This window comes from Castor canadensis, chromosome 6 (genome assembly GCF_047511655.1).
Source record: "Castor canadensis chromosome 6, mCasCan1.hap1v2, whole genome shotgun sequence".
Classification (NCBI taxonomy): domain Eukaryota; kingdom Metazoa; phylum Chordata; class Mammalia; order Rodentia; family Castoridae; genus Castor; species Castor canadensis.
The window spans coordinates 143,379,205-143,399,472 of NC_133391.1; the positions used below are offsets into that span (position 1 = coordinate 143,379,205).

The window sequence follows — 20,268 nt, forward strand, 5'->3', positions numbered from 1 at the left end:
ACTCAACACAAACTTTGAGACCCCCTTGACATTTAAATCAGTTGAAATGAATGTGTATTTTGCAGTTGTTGGATGGTTTTCCTTATCCGTTAGTTCATGGGTATTAATTATGTTCTTCAGATAATTTGCATTGTTATTGTATTAGATTTTCTTGTATCAATTACTCATCCTTACTCTTTGGTTTAAAACTATCTTTATGATTCACTTAAATGTTGCTTTTTCCCAGAAGCCTTTTGTTGCCATTGGTACTCAATCACTTTCTGTGTTTGCATGATGATCTGTATGTTCCATATTGTATTTTGCTGTCATTAGTTGTAATAATAGAGCAGAAATGAATATGTAAAGATATAACAGATTACTACATCCTTGGGATAGGAGTGAAAATGTAAATATAATCTGTTTATGATTAAAAAAATAAATAAAATGCAGTTGCATTAGTAAACCAAGGCAGAAAAAGGTTAAAAAGAAAGGTGAAGATTTGAATAAAAAAGTATTAGAGCACATAGAAATTATGGAAGTTTTGCTGTGCAGTTTGGTGGAATCATAAATGTTTCTAAACTGGTTTTAGCTAAACTCTGTTCAGTACTGAAATTCACAAATACTTTTTTCCTTGTGACACCAAAGTTAAAAAGTACACATATTCTCATCAGCAAACAAAGCAATGTTTTATGGAAATTGATGAAGCAGTTCCTATAAATGAAATTTTAAAAAGGATTCAAAAAAAGCATAAGATAGTTGAACATGTGATAATTTTGTGTAAACAAGACTTTAAAATAAAGTTGAATTTTCACATACTTTCAGATGAGAAGGGAGTGACTACAAAAATCTTTTGTACCATGCAGTATTTGATTTTTACCATGAGTAGTGGATCAGATTTTTTTTTAAAACGTAAGCCTAATCTTTCCCATCAAAGTAAATATAACAATAGCTTAGAACATTATTACTTACAGAAGAAACTTGTGTTAAAGACATTTAGAAAACAGTAGGAAATGTTTTAGGCTTTTTTCTGAAAACAATTAAAACAAAAATGTCACATACATAAATTTTCATATTTGCACTCTTAAAAATCATAGAAATAGCATTTTCTAATCTGCTTAACTGTCTTTCAGATTAATGGTTTTGAAACCATTTTGTAACCACTTGCTGAAATTTTCTTTAAGTCCTTTAGCTTGTTGGGAAAACTGGTTGACATTAGGGAAGATAGACATTAGCAAAATTAGGTAAAAACCTTTATAAACTGATGGGTGAAACTGGAAACTGAGTGTCAGAGTTTAGAAACTATAGCCAACAAAACAGGTGTCCATATTTAGCTTTGAGTTTTGTGATGTTTAAGTTGTTGAATCCTAATAATCAAATAACTATTTTTAGAACTAGACTTTTGAATTGCTGTATCACAGTTCAACAAGAAATATTAAAAAATCAAGTATATTCAGCTCCATTGCTTTTAGTTGTGTCACTAGTAAAGTAATAACTTTCTACATTTCTTATTCATTGTTATGCTTTATTTTAATACACACATATCTTGAGGTTCATTTATAAATGTTCTTTTTTAGCAGAGAAAATGCATAAACAACTTTGATAGGTCCACTGATTAACAAGTTTTACTATTATGAAATGTCTATAATTTTAGTTTAGATAATCAACAAAATTTCTCTAAGAATAGATCATTCTGGTTTTATTTCTCTAGAGATGAACCGCTTTCAGTCTACTGAAAGTATATTCCTTTCCTAATAAACTTGCTATCACTTTCACTACAAAAAAAATTCTCTGAAATGGTTTTCCTTAAAAAAATACTAGTAAAAATTTGAGCACAAGTAAAATGAGAATAAGAAAGAAAAAAACCCAATCAAATTCCAGGCATAATCACTATTGAAATTTTAGTGTTTTATTTTTATGAATATATATATATGTTCCTCTTTCACAAGCATAGGTATTCTTCATTTAAAACTGTTTTTGTAGAGGGCCTTTATATCTTACAGAATTGTTTAAAAGTGAAATTTAAATTCAGGGGAAGGGTAAAATTGAAAGGAATCCTTAAGTTCTGTTTAAATCTGACTTCTGCTGTGATCAAGGAAGGGCCTTACTAATCAACCTAGTGTACATTTGCTTCATCTAGTCCATTACTTGTCATGTTAACAGCCTTTATCTAGATATTCAACGTGTGGTTTAACTATAAAGAGAAGTTACCAAGAAATAGTCTCACCAAATTTTGTGGTTTTTCAACTTGTTTTATCATCATATAGCTTCCGTAACAAAGCAGATAGATTAAAGGGAACTAAGATTTTGGCAAGATGGCTTTTGTTTCTGTTCAACATAACAACTCTGTACCAAACTGATAAAATACAGTTTCTAAAGAACAATCGTTAACTGCATGCAACAGGGTAGAGAACTGAACACAATGCCTATCAATGGAGTCATTGTATCTTCATAACCACTTATCATTTAGAGGTTTGGTCTTGGACTACATGTAACCTTTTTTATCAATGACTAATACTATCGGAAAAAAGCATTCATTGACACAGCAAACTAAACCAAGTTGGGAAATGAAAACTAAGAAGAGGAAGTCACATTCTCAATGACCAGATTAGAAACAAAGTAAAATTGGAGAACTAGTAAGAAGTAAACAAAATGAGTAAGTCACTTGGGTGGGCTAAAATAAGCACTGGGGGGGAAGGGTAAGGAACCAAGTGTCAAAAGGAGGAATAAGACTAGTTAACAAGTATGACAGAAAATACCTTGGGGATTTTATCAAGTAACAAGCTGAAACTAATCCAACATTGGGATCAATAAAGTAGTGGTATTATTTAAAAAGCAAATGCAACATTGTGAAATGTATTCTGGTCTGTAATTTACCAAAATTCCTGCTTTCTAGTTGAATGTCCTTTGCAAACGTGGAAAGCATGTTCTTTTTTTACAAGAAATGCTTGCTGTTCACTTTAAGAGCAAATGTGAAGCTAACCACTCAAATGGCTGAAATAGTAACAGAAGGAAAACTAGCTTCATTGTAAGGTTGAAGAAAGATGATTTTATTTTTTTTCTCCTGGAAGAGATGGAGTAATTGGATAATGGCCTTTAAGTAAGAACATACAGTTATGAAAATAAAAGGCTATTGAATGCAAGCTCTTAACTACCTGAAAAAAAATATAAATGGTAAGTTGTACTTAAATTACACAAAAGACTGAATGAGAAAATTAACTTAAATTGTATTAGGAAGCAATTTAGAATTGATTGGGATAAAAATAGGATAAAAAAAACCCAAACTGGTTCAAAGTAAGTAAGAATCCAGTAGACTTTCCATTGATAATTTTCCATAATGGTGAAATGTTTTGGTGCATGGAGGGTTGAAATGGAAAAATTTTAAGGTCCTGGTCCGACCTCAAGTTTTGTTTAGACAGGAACTAGGATAAACAACTTGAACCAAGACTTGAAAGTTATACAAAAGGGAGCAGGTTTGTTGCTCTTAAAGTTACTTCAGATAAATGTCATTTCTTTAAGGTGCTCTAATTGTTATATCCTTAAATCTTAAGTGCAAAATAGCAGCAGCAGATATTTGAATGCAAAGCTGATAAGAAAAGGACTTGGAATATATAGTTAGTGGGTGGCACCCCGGGCAAGCAGCCTTCCTATTTTATTTTCCTGATGATACTCCTTTTATTTCTATTTTTAAAACGTTTATTTTACAAGTGACATACTAACTTCAGGACATTAAAAAAAAAAGAAAAAGAGAAGTGGCTAAGGCAAGATTGCTTTCAACTTTTTAGTCAGGTTGTAGATAGAAAGAATTGAGGAATACTAAATCGAGTTTATGAAAAAATTGTTGGATTAGGGGCCAGATGTACACACAATAGACAGACTTTAGAATTGCAATCCCTAGTTAGTAACTGTTCGGTTGATGTACGGAAATTTTTCCACAACATCCGCCTCAGGCAGTGTGGTAGGACCCAGCCCCAGCAAGCTCTCCAGGCGTCCAGGCGTTGGAAACCGTTTCTCTCCCGTCCGCGGCCTCCTGGCGCCGGCGCCCGGGAGCAGCCCCAGGCCGGGGTCCGCCGCCTGCGCTCCCCGCGTCACCCCCTTTTCTCGTCTCAGGCCGGACGGCCGAAACCAAAACCTCCACCCAGCCAAGCCACGTCCCCTGGAGAAGCCTCCCAGCTGAGTGCAGCTTCGGAGATCAAGTGCAGAGCTGCTTCACGCGACGGCCAGAGCGCGGGTGGAAAACAAAACTCGTTACGCGTTCGCTCGGCTGGAGCAAAGCGATTCTGGACAGCGATTTACGCGAGACTTAAAACTGTGCAAAGCTTTGTTCCCCCCCGCCGCCGCCCCTCCCCGCCAAACATATAGAAAGTCTCGGACGATGGACAAGGCAGCCGGGGCCGGCTGTCCCAAGGCTTCAAAGAAACCCGGTGAGCGAGACAGGACGGTGGCTCGCAGAGCAGGTGGCCGCAGGCTGCACCCCGGCCTCCTCCGCCCCGGCTGCGTTGGGCTCCGCGGCCGCCGAGGGGAAGGAAGGATTCCCCGCGCGCGCTCACATCGATGGGCTTGCCCTCGTGGGACACGCCGCGCCCACGCGCGCCAGGCGGCGTGCCCGGACAGCGGACAGCGGACAGCGGACAGCGGACAGCGGACAGACACGGCCCTCCGTCCGCACCCCCGGCCGAGCCCGTACCGCCCGCCGCCCGCCGCGCCGAGGGGGCGGGGGCGATGCCGCGGGGGGCGGGCGCGGCGCGCAGGGAGGGGAAGGGGTTCTCGCGCGATTGGGCGAGGTTTCCGGTGTTGTGACTGAAACCCGTCAATATGGCGGCGATCGGCCGCGGCCGCTCTCTCAAGAACCTCCGAATACGAGGTAAGCCCGCCGCAGACCTCGCTCCTTGCTGCCCGGCGCCCGCAACCCCGGCGCTTGCCTTCCCCTAACCCTGGGTGGGGGAAGCGAGCCGGAGCGCTGGCCGGAGCCGGGGCAGCTGCCGCTGGCCTGCGAGCGAATCCTAATTGGGGTTGTGTGTCTGTTTCGCGCAGGGCGGAATGACAGCGGCGAGGAGAACGTCCCGCTGGATCTGACCCGAGGTAACGCGAGGAGCCGCGAGCGCCGGCCGGGGCGCGCGGCTGGGGAGGACCCGGGGAACCCCGGGCAGGGGCGGGGGGCGGCGCTCGGGCCGGCCGCCCTGCCAGACCCATCCCCCTTCCCCGAGCCCACTTCCCGGCCTCGGGCGGCTGCGGGAGCCCAGCCGCGGAGCCCCGAGCGGAACTCGATTCTTCGGGTGGTGTGGACCCTCGGGGAACGTTCCACGCCTCTCCCGGAGCTCGGGCACCCGAATCCCGGGGGCGGACCGAGGGAGGTGAAGGTTGTTATGTAGGTTGCTGGAGGATGTTTGCGGGAAGGGCACCACATCCTGCCCTGTCCTGCCCCCGCGCCGAGGCTGGACCAACTGGGTTGTTGCTGACTGCGTGACGGCTTTTTTTTTTTTTTTTCCCCCTCCTTGCCCTCGGTCTCTGCGGCCGGTAGTTCGGCGGGGGGACCTCGAGCCAAGGTCCCGCGGAGGGTCTGGGTTCTGCGGTGTTTTGCCCCTGCCTCCCTTTCCTGGACCGCCCCCTCGCGCTGCGGCAGGTTCATTGTTTGCCTTCTGCAGTGGGGATGGGTTTGTTTACAGCTTCCCAGCCGAGTAAACTCGCTTCTATTTTTACGAACCGAATCTGGCTTGATCGCTATTTCTTCTCAGAGTTCGCCGCAGTGGAGTTTATTGACTATCGCCAAGAAGAATTAGTAGTTACAGGCAAGAGTCTCTTCTTTTCCATTGTAAACAGGATTGGGTCTGCTGACGCTGACGCTCATGTTAGTTCAGCTGTCCAGAGTCAGTTTCTTTTTCAAATCCGTGAGGCACCTTAGGAAGTTTTTGAAAAACAAAACAAAACACATGAGCTCTTGTAAATATTCTATATGTTTACAACATGTAGAATTAAACCAATTTAGAATGACTAGTCTACAATGTCTGTTGGATTGGGCTCATTGTGGAGGCTTGTCTCTGTTTTGAAGAGATTTGGCATTGTCAAATTGTTTTACTTTGTATATTGCAAGTTCACGGGTCTGTAACTGAAAGGCCAGTTTTCATGTAGCTTACAAGCCTACAGTTTTTGTAACCTGACGTTTTAGTTCAGGGGCTTACTTTTGGGTGAATCAAGTCCTTTTAAAGGAAGAAGAGTTTCTAAAATACAATATAGCCGTTTATAAGTGGCACCTAATTAGATCACCAGTGCACTAATTTGGAACTTTTTTTTTTTTTTTCAGAAGATGGGTTTTGTGAATCAGTATGGAGAGATATAAAGCTTTTGACTTTGTGCAACAGTTTGGAAACCTTACCATATATAGTACATATGTGAAAACCTTCAAATACACTTTTTAGCAAACCTCCTAACAGAGTAATTCCTACAGACCTGAACTTTAGAATTTCAAATTTCTATCAGATATAGTTTTTTAGTGATTTAACTTCTATATAAGCATATGTGTTTCAGATGGAGGCGAAAAGAACAATTAGGTAAACTTGAGCCTAGTTTCTACATTAAAAACCTGTTTGGATGTGGTACTGGAAATAAATTATAGTTGTGCTTTAAGTTCAGTTTGTTAAGTTACTGGTATAGTAGATTCTCAGATTGTTATAAAATTTTAAGTTGTAGGAGAGCTTAATGTACAAGTTTGATTTGAAACCTTTATTTATTCCAGTCTTATTCAGGATCACAGATAACTTTTTACTCTTTAAAATGCTACATACCCTCAGAATGTAAACACCTATTTGTAGGATTACATAGAAATGTGCAGAAAATGTCCTAACAGAATGTACTTCAGTTTGGAATAAAATATACACAACCAATTGAAATCGATTGCAAAAGCAATATTCAACTAAGAGTGAGAGGTTATATGAGAACTGTATTCCTAAGTCATAAGGAAGTTTAGAATAAAAAAGTAATCTGAGTTAGAATCATTATATAGTGACACTATTGTTTAGAGAAACCGTATTGTGACAAACATTTCATTGTTCAAAGAAGGCTTGTGGATCAAAAATGAAGAAAGTTCCTGAAGAATTAAATGTTAGTAATAATTTGAGAACTTTGAAGCAGTCTGGGCTGCAGCTGTTTGTGGATTGGGTTACAATATGTAAAAGATAAAGTTTGGGCAACCCCCCAAATTAATTTAATGCTAAAACAGTGTTTAATCTCATTCTAATCCCTTTTCTGTAATTTTGGAGAAATTCATTGTGTAGATATCCAACAAACTTCATTCTCTATATAGATTGTGGCCATGTAATCTCTAAAGGAGTCATGAATGTGTAGTAGAAAAGAGGATTAAAAATCAAATGTAATCTCAGGTGTGATACTTTAATAGTTGGGTGATTTGGGGCAAGTTACTTCACTTTGCCTAACCTCTCACCATCTCAACAAGTGTCAACTTCAGAATTAGTAAGAGTATGAGTTAAATGAGGCAGTTCTTAAAGTACTCGGTGTAGAACTCTGTGCTTTGTGCATGATATTTAATGTGAGTTGCCTTTTTTACATTGTGAAATTATGAGTTATTAAATCACATTAAAATAAAAGGATTGCTTCGAATGTTACTAATTTGTTAACAAGGGATCATAGAATTTAGGCTGGTTTCAAGACATACTATCATATAAATTGGGTCTTTTTGAAGTAGAATTGTTGAATATAACAACTGTTAAAAAATAAAGGAGATTACTAATCACGCATGGTAGTGTACACCTGCAATCTCAGCACTCATGAGGTTGAGGCAGGCCAGCCTGGGCTACATAGGGAGACCCTGTTTCAAAAAAATAAATAAGTAAACATATAAATGAAAAGATTACCAACAAATTAAGTCTAATTGAAGCATTATGTGTTGTGTGTGTTTAGGATAAAGTGTGTGATACTTTATTTTATAGAACCTTAGAATTTTTCTCCTTGATGCCAGAAAATTTCTTAGTGGAACAACTTGACTGGCCTTGCAGATTTCTTGAGGCCCTGGAGAGCTTTCTGTGTTATGGTATGGTTGTTATTTCTGTGGTTCGTATGGGGAGTGCCTCAATTAGACACGAGTTTAGGAACTTACTGTAGTAGTAGATGTTACAGTCCACATATTAGTAATTGTTGCTTTCAGTTTTGTTCTGAAACCTACTCTACTTCATTTGTGAAATTCCCCAATATGCTATTAATGTCACTAAATACTCTCTGTATTTCATGACAAAATTTTGAAACCCAAATGCTTCCTTTAGGCTCATCCACAGCAAGGATAGACTTTTTTCCCCGTTTAAATCAGACCAGTAGTTCATCTCTTCCTGGTACTAAACCTAACGACTTGAAAAGACATGGTGTTCCTCCGGGGTAAGCCCCTCTTAGTGTAGTGTTCAAAGTGAATTCCCAGAACATGGACACATCTGTATTCAAACATAATTATTAGAATATAATTTACTAAAGGTGCTATTGAATGATACAATTTTTGATTATTTAACCCTTTTACTTTTCCATTGGTAAAAATAAAGTGTTAACCATCTTGTAATACCTAGAATAGGAAGGTTATCTGAAATGGTGTGAATTTGAACACTTTACTTTTTGTTTCTGGTTGCCCCTAGTTGGGAGGTTACTCATTTGTTTAATTGCTCACTTCAGTTAGACAGTACAAACATTGGCTGAATGCCTGTTGTATACCAGAGACTGAATTAAGTGCTGGAGGAATAAAAATGAGGACGATGTTACCTGTTTTTATAAAGAGTTCATTCGAGCTGACATAAATGATTGTGGTATGGAACAATAAATTAATCAAATTGTGCAAGGAACAGAAGTAGCCCAGTATTAGCGAGAGGAAAGAGTGATTAACTGTCGGGTGAGTAGATGATCAGAGATGTCTCATAAGAATAGTAGTGAAGGGGCTGATGGAGTGGGTCAAGCTGTAGAGCCCCTCCCTCGCAAGCTTGAAGCCCTGAGCTCAAACCCTAGTATTGTCAAAACAAAAAAAAGTAACGGTAGATAAAGTGGAGGAAATGTGGGCTTTCTAGGGCATGAACAACACTTTTGGAAAGGGAAAGTCAGTAGGTAGAGGGAAAGCTAGTAGCCTAGAAGGACTGGACCAGGGTTTTGGTTATGGAAGTGAAGACATATATTAAAATGAGGAATCAATTAATTTGCTTTCTCTGACATTGTAATCCCTCTATTCTGTGCAAGTGTCATTTATTTCCTTATTAAGAAGGTGTAGGCTGTCCAATATGAATTTCTTCTATTCTGTGCAGGTGTCTTTTATTTCCTTATTAAGAAGGTATAGGCTGTCTAATTCTTGATGTTTTCCCCATATTTACCTTCTTTTTCCCTGAGTCAAACAGTAAAGCATCTCTGTCCTTTCCAAAAGTAATTTTATGCTCCTGCTACTATTTTCTCTTAAGATTACTTTTAGAGCTAAGATTTTCTTTTCCTTCATTTCATCCTTCCTGTTGGCTCAGTTTTCTCATGTTCAAGTATTTGTTAAATCTTCTGTACGTATAACTTATTAAGGTAGGTATGGGCTGAGAGTGGGAGATATGAAAAGATAAAGACAAAAATTGCAAAAGTTATTTTTCTGTAGATTCTGTAGGTAGAATGGTTGATCCTCTACAACTTTATTTCTTAATCTCAATAGTTTTATAAAGCACATTTCTCTCCCTATAGTGAAAGTACATATAGTAAGGGAAGGCTAATGTCTTCTTGTAAAAATTCTTTGCCATTTTAAGTTCCATATTCTACTGCTAGTACTACTAACTAAACTGTACTAATAGTTTTGTGCCTAAATTATATCACTGTAATCTTCAGCAGTCCTTTGAGAGACTTCCCTGTTTAACAGTTGAGAATTAATAAGCTTTGAAATTTTAGAGGACTGAGATTTAAAAAGGTGCAGTCCAGCCAGGGTCTGGGGTCTATTGAGTGACTGGTATGTGTCTAATAGTCATTTCACAATCATAATGTGTAAAACTTTGTACCCCAAAGTGTACCTACTTTTTACTTTGTAGATACTGCTAGTGTCCTCCCCTGTTCAAGCTAGAAATCATTCGTTCATTCTCTTAGTCCTGTTGGTACAATTTGCCTTTGAAATATCTGTTGAGTTCCATCCCTTCTATTCCCATGGTCATTGGTCTTGTTCACATCCTCATTATCTCAGTTGGGTGACAATAAAATCTTGCTCTGTTCTCAGCTTTTTTCATTCCTGGTGTACAGCTGCCAGGATTATTTCCTAGTAATTCAGATCTGATTTTGTCATTCCCCTATATTAAATACAAAACACCACCACCAGGTCCCTCTCCCAAACCAAAACCAAACTTCCATTCCCCCACACATACACTACAGGCTCCTTTTTGCAAATAGAATACTGTCCAAATTCCTTAGTTTGGCATTCAAGGCCTTTTATGATTTGTTCCTATTTTTTTTTCTGTACTACTTTAGCCATACTATTCCCAATATACCTGCCTCTGCGGAGTCCACATGTGTAGCACAGCCCTTCATTGTACACAGTCTTCTCAAAGGGAATGGTGAAAGTTGGCTAGTCCAGAGCTCCAACTCTCCATTTTTGTCTTTTCCCCTTGGAAGCTGTGTGCCTAATTGAGAATAATTACTTTAGTCAAAGAAGACTGCTATTCTTTAAATGTGGCATGTATGCAGTTTCATATTTACTTAACCTTGCATACGGTTTCCTTTACCTAGAAAAACATTTTCAGTGTTGTGTTCTATAGAAATCCTAATGCTTTCAGGTCAAGGTCACATGCCATTTCTAGGAATCTGTCCTTTTCCCAGTGGGCAATTGATTGCTTCCTTCTCTACTTTTCCACAACTTTATTCCTTTCTAAATAGCACTTACCACTGTCTTTTTATCTTACTTCAGTTTTCTTGTCTAATTCTCTCCTCTTCTCTAGATCATTTACTCATTTTTAACAATCCCTCCCAGCCCTGTTGTGATCACTGAAATGTTTTCTTTTTTTTTTCCTTTCACTATTTGGGATGGAACCTAGGGCCTTGTACATGTGAGGCAAGAGCTCCTTACTTGAGCCACATCTCCAGCTTCTGAAACGTTTTCTTGAATGGAAAACCGGAGACAGAGATCAGAAAAGGAATAATATAATAATAAGGAGAGTAGAGTAAAAGAACACTTTTAAGTTTGCAGTCCTGAGGAACAGTAAATTGGTAGTGCTATAAAATAGAAAAGTCAGCTTGGAAGGACCAATAATGAGTTGAGCTTTGTGCTTTAATTTCAGATGATTATTGCTACCAGAGATATGTAATAGGGGCAGCAGCAAATACTGGAATGGAAGTTTAGTAGTAATTTTTCTGGATTTGTGATCTGAGTGTTTTCTGCGTAGAGTGTTGGGAAAAGGAAGATTATAAATGGAATTTTTGGGGTGGGGGGGTTGGGGTGATTATGGAAATTGAATTGATGAGAGGGTGTGTATCATAGGTAGAAATCAATAAGAAGGAAAGGGCTAACAAATTTATGAAGATTATAATCTCTGAAGATGAGAACAATTTTTGAATTGAAGGGCTGAGAGACTGTAGCATTGAAGTTAGGGTCTGGAGAACTCAGTTCTGTGAATGTGAGGATGATTGGCATGTTATTTAACCTCTGGGTTTCAGTTGTCTCACCTCTCTAAAATGCATAATACTTTTTTCCATCTTGATGATTCTCAGATATCACCATGGGATGGTAAAAGGTTAAAAAGAAAACATTTATAGCCTTGTTAAATCACTGTGAGAAATATTCCTGTAAACAATAATGAATACATGTAGGAGTGGTGGTATGTCATAGCACTTTAAATGTAAATTACAGTCAACTCTCAGTTTCCTTTTAAGTGATCCATCTGCTGTGGCTTGCTGCCTACTCCCCCTCCCAGATCTTAGCCCTGAAAATAGGGCTGTGAAAAGTACAGTGGGTTAAGTGAATAGTTTGCATGACTGTGTATCTGTACCTTTTATCAGCCATCTAATTACAATCCATTCTTAGTTACCTGCACTTTACAAAAGTCATATTGGTAGACAAGTGTTAATTACATGATCTTAATATTTATTCTTACTTATATATAGTTTGGGAAGACTCTGTGTTCTCTTACCTCCTCCAGGAGATTGATGTTGTTCATTCATATTTTATTTTAATTATTAGCATCATTTTTTATTTCCTAAGCAAATAGAATAGTGGAGGAAAGTAAACAGGTTAAAATATTTATTAGATAATCCACATATGAATAATTGAGAGTTAATTTATGCTTTTTTTGGTCATCCTTGTTTTGTATTATTGTGATTTTTTTTGTCTAGATTAAAGCTGAATGATTTCTTAAAAATTACATTTCTACAGTGAAAGTAATTATAAAATTATACAAATGTAAATTGAAAAAAGTATGTATGCTAGCTAAATATAACATTCATATGTCAAAACTAATAGAGTTGAAAGAGAATCTGAACCTAAGTACATTCTTCATATTCCTCTTACAGAGTCTTCTGTCCAGACTGATTGCATGTACTGAGCAATGTACTTGATAACATGAAATTTGTATTAAAAATATATAGTGAAATTGAGAAATGCCAGTGCCTTAAACTAATTCTACTTGAGGAATCAGTTGGATTTAGTAACAAATGATTAAAAAAAAAATTTAAACCCGAATTTACCTGGATTTTAAAGATTTTGGCTCCTTTAATTACTTTTTTATTTTTTTACCCCAATAGATTGAAGAATTTGGATTTGTAGTGGTTCTCTTAATGGAATCAGTATATTTTTGATGCGTATATTATCACATTGGTTAGTGTTCTGGTTGGGAAGGCACAGCTCTTCCTTCAGGGAGTTTCTATTATAGTTGGAATGTAACTGTATTAGTGCACAGTATAAAAAGTACCTGCCAGTTATCTCTAAATGAGTCAAAAAGCTAGAGGAATTCAGGGAAGGGCGGGAAGATAGTTAAAGAATAACCTAAAAGAAAGTCCTCATAGAAATGAGAAAGTGATGAGACCTATAAGACCTTTGCATAAAAGGGCTCCAAATCAAGATTCTTTTACTTTTTTATTTTCTTTTTGGTGGAACTGGGGTTTGAACTCAGGTCTTCACCCTCTACTACTTGAATCATGCCACCAGTCCATTTTTTCTGGTTATTTTGGAGATGAGCTCTTGCTAACTATTTGCCTGAACTGGCCTCAAACCATGATCCTCCTGATCTTAGGCTCCTAAGTAGCTAGGATTACAGGTATGAGCCACTGGTGCTCAGCTCAGTCCAGGGTTTAAAAATCACAACTTAATTTTGAAAACTAACATATTCCTGGCATACTATTCAGTATTTTGAGATAGTGTTAAGAAAAAGTTGATAAGTTTTTTTTCCTTTATATAAATCTCTTAACTGTTTGAAGATTGATTATATTTCAGACTTGGGATCTTCTCATGTTTGAAGGTGGTACTGGATTTGATTGAGAGATTTGAGGCATATTTTGAAATAATTGTGTACTTGTGGTTATGAGTAAGTATATAATGGCTCACATTCCAAACACAAGCTTAAATGATATTTTCTTCCCTTGTTTTGTAGTATATACATCTTTCTTCTGCATTAATACAGTATATTAGTGGAGGCGAGTGTGAATGTTCAAGGGTCTCTGTAAATTTTTCAAACTAACTTCTACATATGTGCAGTCTGGAAACAGAAACTATAAATGGACTGTGTAGTGTTTTTCTACAAAAAAAGTGACTTTTCTGATCTCAAAGTTTAAATGTGATTTAGGAATGAGAGACTATTTGAAATTAAGATTATCCTGAAAAATGCAGAATGTATCATTGCCAAATCCCGATGCTATACCTAACCCTCTAATGATTTGGGTAGACAAAAAGTAATGCTTGGGAAAACTATTGCTATTTTAGGGCAACACAACAAGACTTGAATTGCCACTTGCAGGGATTTTAGTAATCTTGCTCTGAATCCAGTGTGATTTTTTTTATGTGTTTCTCAGAATGAATAAAGAGTGAAGAGACACAGAAACTGTAAACAAAGAAGATTGCCAAGTAATTTAGTTACTAAGAAGGAACAGCTTGCCAGATGAAATGTATTTTAGCAGTTTTATATATATATTTTCAGTAGCTTCATTCTTCTAGAAGTTGTATCTTAAAATAGTAGTGCTAATTATTTCCCTCCCTCGTATACTTTTAATTGCCCTGTTTTTTCACTCATACTTCTGTAATGCAACCCTAAATATTCACCACACTGGTATCACCACCACCTGGCTTCCTTAAAAACTCAACAGAATTGTAGAGAGAAATTCCAGTGGTCAGGACTCTAACGTGAAGTCATATGATAGTTTCTGGGTATGTATGAGACCAAGTGACAAGTGGAATATTATGGAACTTTTTATTCGTACAAGCATTGTAGATAAGGAGTTTTTAAAGTCATATCTGTCTTGTGAAATTTGTATAAAATCGTGAATACCAATAGCTATTTTCTACCTTGTTTCTTTAGAATGACTTGTACTTTTATTGTTGTAGCCTGAAACTTCTAGTGTTCTTTTTGGTTTTGTTTTGTTGGTACTGGAGTTTGAACTCAGGGCTTCTTGGTTGTTAGGCAGATGTCACTTGGGCCACCCTCCAGCCCATCTGGTGTTATTTTTAAATGACATAAGTTGGTGCAAAGGAAGTCAGATTAATTTTCATGTCATATAAGGTTTCATGTGTTGTATAAGAATAATTCTGTCTCTTTTCTCATGGGAGAATTCATTGTTTTATGTTCATGTTTCAATATCGTTTGGTCTTTTAATTTATTTATTTTTGTAGGAGGTGCTGGGGATTGAACCCAGGGCCTTGTGTGAGCTAAGCACATATACTACCACTGAGTTACAACCCAGCCCCTCAACATTGTTTTGGATTCACAAATTCTTTTCCCTAGCAAAAATGTGAGAAGTTACTTGAAAAGACACTGGTGGTTTTTGAAAAGGAAACAAAAGAGATGATGGAGAGATTAGGGTAAAGGTGGCAGGTGCTTATGTTTAATAGTTACTTTGTTTTATTTTAAACATTTAGGTTTGATTTTGAGTCCTATGAGAAATTTTTCACATACATCAGTAATTGTTTTTGTATTGTAAAAGTACCACAGGAAGAAAAGTATAATTTTCCTTTAAACAAATACATATATTGCCACACAGTGTTCCCCTGGGGTACTAGAATACACATGGATTTGGATAAGGTAGGTATATATCAATCTAATGTTTATTCTAAAGCATATTTTGAAGGTGCTTTACAAATCATTTTATGAACCTTCTCAAAGAGGGAGTCTTCTAGAAAATATTAAAGAGCTATTACCCATCATCATGTAAACCTTTGACTGATGGGTAGGCCACTTACAGGGTTTGTTCCTTATTCAGCATCTTGTATTAGTAAGGTTTTCATATCAAATAAGTCAAAAATTGAATAAAAGTAGTTTTCAGTAATTGGTCCTAGTTTTTTCCTTTAACACAATTCTTTTATTGTCTTACTTCATAAGTATTTACAAATAAAAAGTAGATATAATGAGGTTGAATAATGCTGTATGAAGTTTCAGGGATTCTTATCCTTTTCTTCTTATTCATGTGAACCACTCCGCCATCCCTTTTTTGTGTTGGCTATTTTCGAGATAGGGTTTTGTGAATTATTTGCCCATGTTGGCTTCAAGCCTCTGTCCTCCTAAACTCTGCCACCTGAGTAGCTGGGGTTACAGATGGGAGCCACCAGTGCCCACCCAAGTTGAATTTTTGATTTGAATAGATTTCAGCTAGTTAACACATCACCATAGATGAGGGACATTTTTCTAAGTGACTGTTTAAAGAAAAATAGAGAATCAGATTACCTATAAAGTTAGAAAAATTGGAATTCTAATCCAGTAAGAGTTTTGTAATACCCTAGTAAGTTGTATGATGAATACCAAAATCAGTTTACCATTTCTGTAGGGAAAAGAAAAGATAATAAACAAAATTTAGTTCTTAATTCAACAGTGTGCTGTGTGGAGCCACATGTGGTGATATACATATGTAATCCCAGCATTCAAAAGGTTGAGGCAGGAGCATAACAAGATCGAGGCCAACTTGGTCTACATAGCAGGACCCTGTCTCAAAAAAAAAAATAAATAAAACAACTCAATAAAAAAGAAAAACAAGCAAAAGCCAGGTGCAGTGGTTCGCACCTGTAATCCTGTCTATTCTCCTGATTCTCAAATCAGGAGAATCCTGGTTTGAGGCCAGTCCAGGCAAATAGTTTGCAAGACCCCCATCTACAAACTAACTGGAGCAAAATGGAATGGAGAAGTAACTCAAGTGGTAAAGCCCTGAATTCAAATCCCAGTCCCACCTAAATAAATAAATAAATACATGAGGCTGGCCACATGGCTCATGTGGTAGAGCGCCTGCCTAGTTAAGTGTGAGGTCCTAAGTTCAACCCCCAGCACTGCAAAAGCAACAACAAAACAGTATATTCATGTGGAAATACCAGTATGTGTTAATACATTAGATTTACAATGTGTAATTGTTCATCAAAGTTAAAAACTTTGAAATGCTTCTCTTTGGAAGATAATGCAGTTAAATGTCTTTTGCTTGATAGGTGCTGTACACTTGAGCCACTCCACAGCTGGTTCTCTTTTTTAAGAGCTCAAAAGGAGCTAATCTAACTATCTTATCCCACTCATGTTTCACACATGAGAAAGTCATGTTATTGATTTCTAATAAACATTAGAACTTTATGAAACTAAATGAGAGTGTCTAAGATCTCATTGATAGTTACAAATTGTGTGATTGCTTCTCTTTTTTTGGCCTTATTTTTTTCAACTTTCATTGGTTTTTGTTTCTCTTTATTTTCTAGTCTTCTAGTGACTGTACTAAAATAAAACATACCATAAAGATGCTTTACATTTTTTGTTTTTTCTATAGTACTGGGGCTTGAACTCACAGTTGCTAGACAGGCACTCTACTGCTTGAGCCACTTCACCAGCCCAGTAGTTTGAATTTTGATTTTGCTGTTGTTGATTCTGTTTTGTTTCCTGATTTAAAATAAAATTGAATTGTGTAAGTTTTTTTTTTTTAGGTGGTTAATCCTTTGCTAAACCCTCCTCCCAGCTGGTGATGTAAAAATTGTTAAAGATTCCACTGCCCCTTACTTGATGTTTGTCTCCAAAATCAGAACCAAAAGTTTCATGGGAAATTGATGAAATACTTATGCAAATTGGTAACACATGTTTTGTACAGACTTCTGGAATAAAAAAAATTTTACTTTTTTCATTATGCAAAAGCTGGAGAGTAAATGTGAAAGTGAAAGAAAAGTACTGAACTATACCGCAGGTGAAGAACTTTCTGATAGTGTATTTTCTAAATATTGATAATTAAGACTTAATTTTATTTTAAGTATTTAAAATGTTTTATATTTTTATATAGCATACTCTTAGGAAGTATGGAAAACATAAGTTTGGAATTTCCTGAAAATGGGAACACTTAACATTGAAAGATCCTTTCTGTTTTTGAATCTATATTATTTCATTAAGGAGATTTAAAAGGAGTATAGATTATGCAGTACCAAAAGAGTGGATGAATTTTATGTGACTAGTTGTTTGGTTCTGTTAGTTAAGATTGATTTAGTGCAGTAAATCTATATTTTTAACCATTTTTTTAAGATTGTATTAGTTTTTGCTCTTACATATATATATACTAGCACATTGTTTTTCCATTTGCTGTAAATGACTTCTTAGAAATGTACTGACCAACATGATTATAATTTTGTCCAAAATAGTACTTGGATTTATAAAACCCTAACAAAATGTGGAGAATTTATCAAGTGATGTGTTGTTTTAGAAGATATTCCAGTTATCACATGTTTCTGAATTGATGTAATTTAACTTCTCAGCAGTCCCCTTGGCAGTTCAGTACTTGTTCCAGTGATGCTGCTGCTGTATAAAACATTTAAAATTTTTTTTACTTTGGGCTGGGGATATAGCTCAGTTGTACAGTTCTTGCTTAGCATTCATAGGCCCTGGGTTCAATCCCCAACACTGAAAAAAAAAAAGGGGAAAAATTCTGCTTTTGAAGATTAGTAAAGATAGTGTCCTTCAGATTGTTCGGATTGTCCTTTGAAGATGAATTGAGGCTTGGGGGATGGTTAAATTGGGCTCAAATCTGGGAAGTCATTAAGTCATTAATTTATTCACTCCTTAATTTAGAAAGGATACATTGATACTATTTTCAGCACTGTACTAAATACAAGACAGATAATTTAAAACAAACTATGGAATGTGATAACTGCCATTATAACCCAGACCCTGGCTACCTGTATAACCATTTTAATTTCCTAACTCTTTTTTCCCTTTATTCATTTTGCCAAAATGACTATCTTGCTTGTCATTCCTAATCATTTTTTCTTTGCAGGGCATTTGTACTTCTTGTATTCTGTCTGGACTATTGTATTCTGTTCTTCCTCCAATATTTTAATGACTTTGTCCCTCGGTTCACCTTATCAGTGAGGCTTTTAATCACTCTATACAAAAGAGCTCATATTTCATCACTCTTCATTCTTTTGTGTTGATGATTCTTTTTCTTTCTTTTTCTTCTTTTTTCCTTTTTTTGTGGTTCTGGGAATCGAACCCGGTACCTCTCATATGCTAAGCAGATGCTCTACTACTTACTGTCTACAATTGGGTATTCCCAGCAGCCCCTCTTTCATGGCCCTTGTCATCATTTTATAAATGGATGGATGAGAAGATACAATGTAAGTTTTGTAAGCCCAAGTACTTCGTTCGTCATTGTATCCTTATACCTAAAATAGTTCTGGCATATTGTATATGCTGCATAAATCTTTGTTGAGTGAATGACTATCAAATTTGTGTTTTAACTTGAGCACTGAATTGCTTATTTAACATGGTTTTTGGGGGGAAGGTATGGGGTTCTGGAGATTGAATCCAGGACCTTGTGCTTGCTAGGCTATTGATGTACCTCTTGAGCTATGCCTCCATCCTGTTCATTCAACATTTTAACATGTAGGCAAGTAGATCAGATTTAAAATTTACTAATCAAACTTACTAATTACCTTATTCTAAAAAAGTTTCTGTATTTCCCATCTGAGTTAAGACTAGTACTTTATTTGGGCCAAATTAGTCTGCTGGGAGACCTCCTAACCTCATTCTTTGTCCTTATTCCACATACCAAATCTGCAACGAGATGGTAATGCTTTTTGTCTCTGAAATGCATGAAAAATCTGCTTTTCCATTTCTCTTACCATACCTATATTCAGGACCTCATTGTCTTTGCTGGATGATTGCATGGGTTTCATAAATACTCTCTCTCCTCTAGTTCTTTGATTTCCTAATCTGCTCCCTCTTCTATAGACAACAAGTTTTGTAAAAATTCATTCTTAATTTCCCCATCTGGGTTGGACATCTTTTTCCTTTGGGATTCCATAGTATGTATTACCTTATAATATGCTGTAATTTGTTCATGGGTCTGCCTCTCTCAGTAACAGTTGACAAATATTAATTGACCTTTACTGTGTGCCAGGTATTGGTCTTTTGCTGTGTTGGTGATTCTGTGTTGAAAATGATTGTCCCTGCCCTAGAGGAGCTTATATTGTGAACATAGAATTTTAATGCCAATAAATGCTCTTAATATAAAATTATTATTATATGAAAGAAAGTTGACTGATGGTGTGATGGGAATTATCAGAGAAAACTTCTCCAAAGCTGCAATATTTAATTGATACTGGACTAATGAGGAGGCATTATAAGATATAGGGGTGAAGTCTTCTAGGTAGGAGGAATAATTAGTACAAATGTCCAGGGGTGGCAGGTAACCAGTATGGCTGATGCTTATAATAAATGAGACAGACATTGGAGGAATGTGAGATTAGAAGATAGTGATATACAAGTAATAAATTGGAGAAGGGTGGTACAAAAGTCATATGATCATATACACAGAACAAAAATTGGTCTGTGTAGATACTCTTGCCTTTGTGGTACTGGGGTTTTGATCTCAGGGACTTGATACTGCTAGGTAAGCATTCCACCACTTGAGCCACACCCCCAGCCCTAAATACTATTGCCTTTGGAACAGATTTTGCATGGCACATGTCACTAAATTAATGTTAATTGAATGAGTAAATGAGTGAACTCTTTCATTTTTGTCACAAGACAGTTTGAATCATTTAAAGACAAAGTATTTTTGAGGAGGCGGAAGCAGCAAAATCAACACTGTAGAAATTAATGGTGATTGTATTAATGTTACTTCTTATTAACTGTGTGCAGTATTTTTGAGTTA

General features: G+C 37.1%; 2 protein-coding genes across 8 annotated transcripts in view; both read left to right on the forward strand.

Annotated features, from left to right (window-relative positions):
* Fyb1 (FYN binding protein 1) overlaps nt 1–4,338 on the forward strand; it is a 181,140-nt gene extending 176,802 nt beyond the window's left edge. The window contains exon 18 of the mRNA XM_074077883.1: nt 3,827–4,338. Coding sequence (XP_073933984.1) covers nt 3,827–4,338 — 512 coding nt within the window. The remainder of the gene's footprint in view (nt 1–3,826) is intronic.
* Nucleotides 4,339–4,732: 394 nt separating this feature from the next.
* Nucleotides 4,733–20,268, forward strand: part of Rictor (RPTOR independent companion of MTOR complex 2) — a 109,684-nt gene continuing 94,148 nt past the window's right edge. For 2 of the 7 annotated variants that reach the window (XM_074077563.1, XM_074077569.1), the window contains exons 1-3: nt 4,740–4,840; nt 5,011–5,058; nt 5,643–5,765. In XM_074077563.1, the coding sequence (XP_073933664.1) occupies nt 4,792–4,840; nt 5,011–5,058; nt 5,643–5,765 (220 nt within the window). In that variant the 5' untranslated portion in view covers nt 4,740–4,791. Of the gene's footprint in view, nt 4,841–5,010; nt 5,059–5,642; nt 5,766–20,268 lie in introns of all 7 variants that reach the window. The other 5 variants (XM_074077567.1, XM_074077566.1, XM_074077564.1 and 2 more) reach the window with 4 other exon arrangements.